Below are 8,157 nucleotides of genomic sequence, written 5' to 3' on the forward strand. Positions count from 1 at the left end.
CCACGCAGTTTCAGAGACCGCAAGGAGACTGAATTCATGGCCTTAACTCAAGGAGGTAAGACTGTCCTTGAGTACCAACAAAAATTCGAGAGTTTGTTCCACTTTGCCCCAAGGCATATGAGGACAGCTGAAGAGAAGGCAGCGAGGTTCCCAAAAGACCTGAAAGCATCTATTGGGTCTGTACTTGAGGTCTTGGATTTGACCGAATATGGTCAGATTATGCAGAAGGCAAAGACCATGGAGGATAAGCAAAAGGGAGAACAATCCCTCACCCCTGGACTGTGGAAGAGAACAAATCCATTCCCGGATATGGGAAATTCCTCCAAGGCATACCGCGGATCATACAGTTCTGGGCCTATGTATAGGCAGCCCTATAGGCCACCTGGCTACCCTTCTAGACCAGTTGGTGGTTCGGGTTCCACTTCTTTCCGCCCGAACACTAGTGTGGCACCTACAGCTCCAAGGCCACCTCGACCTCCATCTGCAGCGGGTCAAGTGCAAAGGGGCCCCGCCCCAGTTCCGACATCTCAGATTCATTGCTTCAACTGCCATTCATATGGGCATTATGTGAAAGATTGTCGGGCCAGACCAGCCTTACCCTCTAGTCAGCCCTCTGCGTACCGACCTCCCTTAGCTCGGGGAAATCAATCGCAGGGAAGGATGTCTGCTCTGTCAGCCGAGGAAGCTGAGGCCAGTACAGAAGTAGTGGCAGGTACATTTTAAATTAAGAAATTTGTTATGATTAATATTGATGACCTGCTGAAATTATATGCATTGTTATACTAGGTATCCTACCCATATCTGGCATACCAGCCTATGTTTTATTCGATTCAGGAGCTACTCATTCATTCGCATCTAAGAGATTTGTAGAGAAACTTAGGATGTCACCCAGAATCCTAGATTGCAAAATGATTGTTAGTATGTCTACTGGCAAAGTTACACAGTTGAAGGAGGTATATGGGCCGTGCCCAGTGGAAATTAGTGGAAAGAACTTTGATGCACAACTCATTAAGTTTAATATGCAGAATTTTGATGTTATATTGGGTATGGATTGGTTGTCGGCTCATTGGGCTAATGTGATCTGTGCTAAAAAGCTGATTAGGGTGACAGATAACGAAGGGAAAGAATTGGTGTACCGAGCAGATACAATGAAAAGGGTGAGGAAGGTCCTTGTCTCTGCTCTTCAAGCGGTAAAATTGCTAGAAAGTGGATGTCAGGGTTACTTAGCATCGGTACTTGATGTTGATACAAGGATTATACCTCTAGAAGAGGTAAAGGTGGTTAAAGAGTTTCCCGACGTTTTCCCAGATGATCTAATGCATTTACTACCTGATAGAGAGTTGGAGTTTGCCATAGACTTGACTCCTGGAGCAGCTCCACTATCTAAGGCTCCATACAGGATGGCACCAGATGAATTGAAGGAGTTGCAGATGCAGTTGCAGGAACTATTGGAAAAGGGGTTTATTCACCCAAGTGTTTCACCTTGGGGTGCCCCAGTGTTATTTGTCAAGAAGAAAGATGACAGTTTGCGTATATGCATCGATTACTGGGAGTTGAATAAGTTAACCATTAAGAACCGGTATCCATTGCCACGCATTGATGATTTATTTGATCAGTTGCAAGGAGCCAGAGTATTTTCAAAGATAGACCTTCGGTCCCGCTATTATCAGCTCAAGATAAAGAGCAGTGATATACCCAAAATAGCATTTAGGACTCGATACGGTCACTATGAGTTCCTAGTGTTATCTTTTGGGTTAACCAATGTACCAGCAGCATTCATGGATCTAATGAATTGAGTATTTCAGGATGTGCTCAATAAATGGGTAATTGTTTTTATTGACGACATCTTGATCTACTCCAAGACCGAAGAGGAGCACGCTCAACACTTAAGAATGGTGTTACAGAGGTTGAGAGATCAACAGTTGTTTGCCAAGTACAGCAAGTGTGAATTCTGGCTTGAACAAGTTGGATTCCTGGGGCACGTAGTGTCTAAAGCCAGAATCGAAGTAGATCCTGCAAAGGTGAAATCAGTAGTGGAATGGGAAAGCCCCAAGAATGTCACTAAAATTAGAAGCTTCTTGGGTTTGGCTGGATATTACCGGCGCTTCATTGAGAATTTTGCTCGGATCTCAGCACCAATGACCAAGTTGACTAAAAAGGGTGTGAAATTCGACTGGGCAGAGGAATGTGAGAAGAGCTTCCAGGAATTGAAAGAAAGGTTGGTGACAGCCCCTGTGCTGACTATTCCGGAAGGCACAGGCAGAATGACAGTCTATACCGATGCTTCCAAAGTTGGTTTGAGTTATGTTCTCATGCAACGCGGTAAGGTAATAGCGTATGCATCCCGACAACTAAAGGAGTATGAGAAGAATTACCCCACTCATGACTTGGAACTAGCTGCAGTCATTTTTGCCCTTAAGATCTGGCGACATTATTTGTATGGGGAGAAGTGTGTGATATACATTGATCACAAAAGCCTGAAGTACTTCTTCACCCAGAAGGATCTGAACATGAGACAGAGGAGATGGCTTGAACTCATGAAGGATTATGACTGCGATATTCAGTATCATCCCGGTAAGGCAAATGTAGTGGCAGATGCATTGAGTCGGAAGACACAGACTGTGTCGCTCTCATACTTAGCAGTCAGCCCACCACTTGTGCAAGAGGTGATGCTAATAGATGAAACCCTCTTATATGAGGGGGCAACCTTAGAGCTTGAACCTCAACCAGAAAACCTTAAATGGTTGACGATATCCTTGACGGCTCTACAGGTGCATCCGGCGATTAAGCAAGAGGTGATAATGAAGCAACCTTTGGATCCTGAATTGCAGCGGATCAGAGTTAAGGTTCAAGATCAAACAATGAATGACCCAGATTTTGCTTTAGCCAGTGATGGGGAATTGATGCATTGAGATAGATTGTGTGTACCCGATGATTTGGATATATAAGACAAGATAATGCAAGAAGCACATAGCTCCGATTACTCACTTCACCCAAGAAGTACCAAGATGTACAAAGAGCTCAAACAAAGTTACTGGTGGCCAAGCATGAAAGTCACCATAGCTTTGTATGTGGCGACTTGTCTTACTTGCTAGAAAGTAAAAGCTGAGAGGCATCGACCTTATGGTACTCTTCAGCCACTCCCAGTACCAGAATGGAAGTGGGAAAGGATTATAATAGACTTCATCACCGGACTACCAAGTACACCTAAGGGAATGGACGCGATATGGGTGATTGTGGATCGGCTTACCAAGACTGCTCATTTCATTCCTATCAAAACCAAGTTCTCCATGACTAAACTAGCACAACTTTACATGGACAACATAGTGCATTTACATGGAGTGCCAGTGAGCATTGTTTCAAATAGGGACCTAAGGTTCACTTCTAGATTTTGGAAAAGCTTACAGCGTGCCTTGGGATCACAGCTGAATTTGAGTACGGCTTTTCACCCACAGACGGATGGTCAGTCGGAGCGAACCATACAGATATTAGAGGTTATGCTCGGGGCATGTACAATGGAGATGAGTGGCAGTTGGGAAGAATATATACCTCTTATGGAGTTTGCATATAACAACAGTTACCAAGCTACAATTGGGATGGCTCCGTATGAGGCGTTATATGGCAGAAAGTGCAGGACTCCTTTGTATTGGGATGAGGTAGGCGAACGTCGAATGTTAGGACCTGAGATGATCCAAATGACTTGTGACAAAGTCGACGTTATTAGAGAACGGATTAAAGCAGCTCAGTCCCGTCAAAAGAGCTATGCGGACACCCGCAGGAAGGAGATTGAATTTCAGCCAGGAGAAAAGGTTTTTCTCAAGATCTCTCCTACTAAAGGTTTGCAAAGGTTTCACAGAAAGGGGAAGTTGAGCCCAAGATACATGGGACCATTTGAGATCTTATCCCGGGTTGGCTCAGTAGCCTACATGCTTGCTCTGCCACCTTCACTTGGGGATGTTCACAATGTATTCCATGTATCCATGCTGAAGAGATACGTGCATGATCCATCTCATGTACTACCCGTGGAACCAGAGTACCTAGAAGCTGATATGACCTATACAGAATAGCCAGCTGAAATTTTGGACCGGAAGGTGAAAACCCTTCGCAACTGCTCCATCTCCTATGTAAAGGTGCGATGGGCTGGTCACTCACTTGAAGAAGCATCTTGGGAGGTAGAGGATGAAATGCGATCCAAGTACCCTCATCTTGTTGATCAACCAGGTACGTAATTTCGAGGACAAAATTTTTCAGAAGGGGGGGTAATGTAATACCCTACTTTTTTAAACCCGATCTGATTTTGCTGTTGACCCAGTTTAACCGTGCAGGAACCAAACTAGAGGGAGTTAGAGAGAGTTCCTTATGGGCTATAATGGCAAGAGTGACCTTAAACACCGGCTGGCCCGACAAGTCCGAGCCAGTGCCAGAAGAGACGGGAGTACCCAAGCCGTGTACATGCACCTACCATAAGGCCATGTACGGATAAAACAGGTATTATAGCCATATTTTAAGGTATATACGTATGCTACATCGTATGCCAAGAGTGGGGTTCGCGTCAGGCCCGGACTCTGTCAAAATCCCAAGTTTTATCCCTCAAGTGGGCGAACAGGTGGGTGCACCCACCCACCTGAGTGACCCATCTATGTGCAATGTTCACTTATTCAGGGATTATATATATAGCTTTATGTTTTTCTTTTCTTTTCATTTATGACACCCGTACGTTGGTGAGGAGAGTAAAGAGGAGAGAGAAAAGTGTTGGGAAACATGTCCACACTCCTTGCCATGTTTTGGTGTTAACAAACAAACATACATCTTTAACTTGATTGTTAAAGTGTGATTAGCTTGAAGAAACCCTTAGAAGATCGAAGGTCGAATCAAGACATGAAGCTTAGCTTAAAGACATGAAACAGCAAACAAGAAGGAAAGAAGATGAAGGGCCAAAGAATGGAAGATTCGAGTGAAGAAGAAGACCACTAGGATAGATTAGTTATTTTTAATGTAATTTGTAATTTCCACATACTTATATGCACTCACCTCATGCATGTGCATTGCATCATATTAGAATGACCATAGAGCATGCCTTGACTAGGTATGGAAAGTTTCTAAGTGGTGTGGAACACACTGTAACCTAACTCAAGGGTATTTTAGGGAATCTTAAATTTAGTATCAGGAGACGAAACCTTCATAGAAGTTGTAGGAAATTGAGTTGTGATTCCAACGCAACTGATCTCAAGTCAATCCAAGGTTGGACCTCTGTTAGTTAAAACGGGAACGGCAAAAAAACATTGTTCGGTACGGACATGTTTTAAACGGATCAAAACGTGAACGGGACGGTCAAAAATACGGTCAAATACGAAAAAAAGGGGAAAAAATAAAAAAAAGACGGTACGTATTTTAAACGTTTATATTTAAATAATACGGTGTAAAAAAAAGGGCAATATATAGACATAAATTGACATAATAATTCTCTAAATACCTGGATAACAATCAAAATAAATATAGATAATATCCATATTTCAATTCAAATTCTAAACCTAGTATGTCATGAAATAACATCAAAAATATATCCATCCAAAGATTAATATAAGATCCAAAATACACCATTCAAATATCCAAAATACATCATTTAAATATCCAAAATCATCATCCAAACTACATAATCCAAAATGTATCATCCAAATTACATCATCCCATTTCATTAAAAAAAAAAAGCACAAGTGTATCATAATATAGAATTAGGTTGATCATGAATAGGTTCAACATATGTCTCTTCAAGTCTCTCTGTCTCCAACTCAATGTTTACATCAGGCAAATCACCAAGTTTCTCTAGGTCAATAGGTTTTGTATCCTGGATTACTCGGCTTTCATACTTCTCCTTCATCAAAGAATTCATTTTAATGTATACCAAATCTTCTAACATTTCTGGAGTTAACCTGTTCCTCTTCTTTGTTTGTGCAGCGTCCCAAGCACTCCAATTCCTCTCGCAAGGAGAGGAACTACAAGGTTGGCTTAAGATTCTGCAAGCAACCTTCTGAACCACAGGAAGACAACCACCCATATATTCCCACCAAATCCCTACAAATTAACACAAGTAAATACATATCAAATTAACACAAGTAAACACATATAAGGATGATATACAAATAGAAATATAAACTTAATTAACTAACAGACTTACTTGGATGGTTAGTTTTCATTAAAGACTTTCCTGTGATATTGAACAAATTTGGGTTCCTCATTCGATATTCAACCATTTCTGCAGTGAATTGCTCATGATCTTCTTGAGGAACCATGGTTGCCACAATACATTCTTGAGCTTGCACAAATGTATTTGTCTCAATAAAAAGTCCACCATCAAACAAATTATTAGGATTTAAAGCTGCAGCAAGCACATGAACAGGATGAATTATATTCTTTTCCACCCTTGTATCAAACAAATCCAATATGGTAAAGTACTTTACTCCATCACTCTCCTTTAACTTCCTCAATTTTTCTTTTGCCCTAACAGTTGCTTCATACAAGTAACATGCAGTGGGACCATCTGAATCAACAAGGCGAAGAATCCTAATGAGAGGATCCATAAAAGCAATAACCTCCTTTGCCTGTTCCCAGAATATATCAGATTGAATTATCCTGACAGTCTTTAATGCTATTTCAACTCTATTGCAATGGAAGCCTCTCCATTCAGATGATGCAACCAATAGCCTTAACTCATTCTCAACTACAATAAGAGATCGGAGCATTAAAAAATTAGTAGCAAACCTTGTCTTGCAAGGCTGCTTAATCTCTTTGGCATTTGTGAATTCCCTCATTAAGGCTATAATAGCTGTGTGCCTGTGCATATAATCCACTACATGTTTACCATCATCAATAATTTCCCTCACCCATCTAACATGCTTATGGATATCCTTTAAAAGCAAATTAATCCCATGTGCAGCACAATTTGTCCGATACATGTGAGACCATTTTCCAATCAACATATCACCACAACAATTATAGTTAGCACCATTATCTGAAACAAATTGCACAACATGTTGTGGTCCAAGCATTTCAATAACATTAGATATTTCTCTAAAAAGATATCCAGCAGTAATACTATTTGAACCACAATCAATACACTTCAAGAATACAGCCCCACCAGGAGAATAAGCTATCACATTGACCCAAGACCTCTTCTTTAGGTCAGTCCAAGAATCAGACATTATTGTGCAACCTGTGCCACCCCATGTTGACTTTATGTTGCTCACATATTCTATGATCTCTACCTTAGCTTCAGGTATCAAACGGGTACGAAGAGTAGAGTAACTAGGAATAACAAAACCCTGACCATAGGCACAAGCACCTTTCATCATTTGAATAAAAGATTCTGTCTGAATAACATTGAAAGAAATGTTATTCTTAACAAAAAATTCTCCTATCATCTTTTCTAATGACTTCTTGTCTTGTTTAGCAGCCAACTCTACCATTGTGGTTTGATGAATGCTCCTACCAAGAGAACTTGTGGAGCCAATTCCACTTTCTAGGGTCTCATTCGTCCTTTTCTTTTTAGATGCACTCAAATTCATTTCTGCACTGGCTTCAGCTTGAACATGATCAGGGACTTTTGTACAAATTTGAACATCATGGCCAGTCAAGCAAGCCAAATGAGCTTTCACTCGAGTAACACTACCAGAGTAGTCAAGTTCACAATAATTGCATTTAAAACGGCTCGGCCCAAGTTGTTGTACATGTTCCCAAAACTTATCCTTTTTTCTAACCATTTTTCAGTAATATCAAGTACCTACATAATATGCAATCAAATATTTATTCAAATTTAATATATATGATGAGTACATATGAGAATTGAGAATAAAGAATTAACGATTAACAATCAAATATTCATTCATATTTTAACAAAGTATACTAAATTGTGGAACAAAGTGATTCTAATTTACCAAATAATTTCTGCAACTGAACAGAGAGAAACCTTTTCTCCTATATAACCCAGAAAAAAATAAAAAGAAAATGCTAAATCACAAGGGGCTAGAAGCTATGTATGGTCTATCGGCTCCGTATAAAAAAACAAGGGTTAATGAGAATCAACCCAATGATGCAGCAGATGCCAGTTTGTATGGAAGCTTCTTGAAATTTCTGCAAGATCCTTCTTGATCCAAACAGCCA

At 40.6% G+C, this 8,157-nt stretch overlaps 1 protein-coding gene across 1 annotated transcript; it reads right to left on the reverse strand.

The window, feature by feature from the left end:
* Window positions 1-5,547: 5,547 nt before the first annotated feature.
* On the reverse strand, window positions 5,548-7,757 carry LOC122092888. Its single transcript, XM_042663194.1, has 2 exons — window positions 6,176-7,757; window positions 5,548-6,072 (listed from the first exon to the last, which is right to left on the reverse strand). Exons 1-2 carry the CDS (start codon window positions 7,755-7,757, stop codon window positions 5,720-5,722), a joined length of 1,935 nt encoding a protein of 644 aa, XP_042519128.1. The 3' UTR covers window positions 5,548-5,719.
* Window positions 7,758-8,157: the final 400 nt, after the last annotated feature.

This window comes from Macadamia integrifolia, chromosome 11 (genome assembly GCF_013358625.1).
Source record: "Macadamia integrifolia cultivar HAES 741 chromosome 11, SCU_Mint_v3, whole genome shotgun sequence".
Classification (NCBI taxonomy): Eukaryota; Viridiplantae; Streptophyta; class Magnoliopsida; order Proteales; family Proteaceae; genus Macadamia; species Macadamia integrifolia.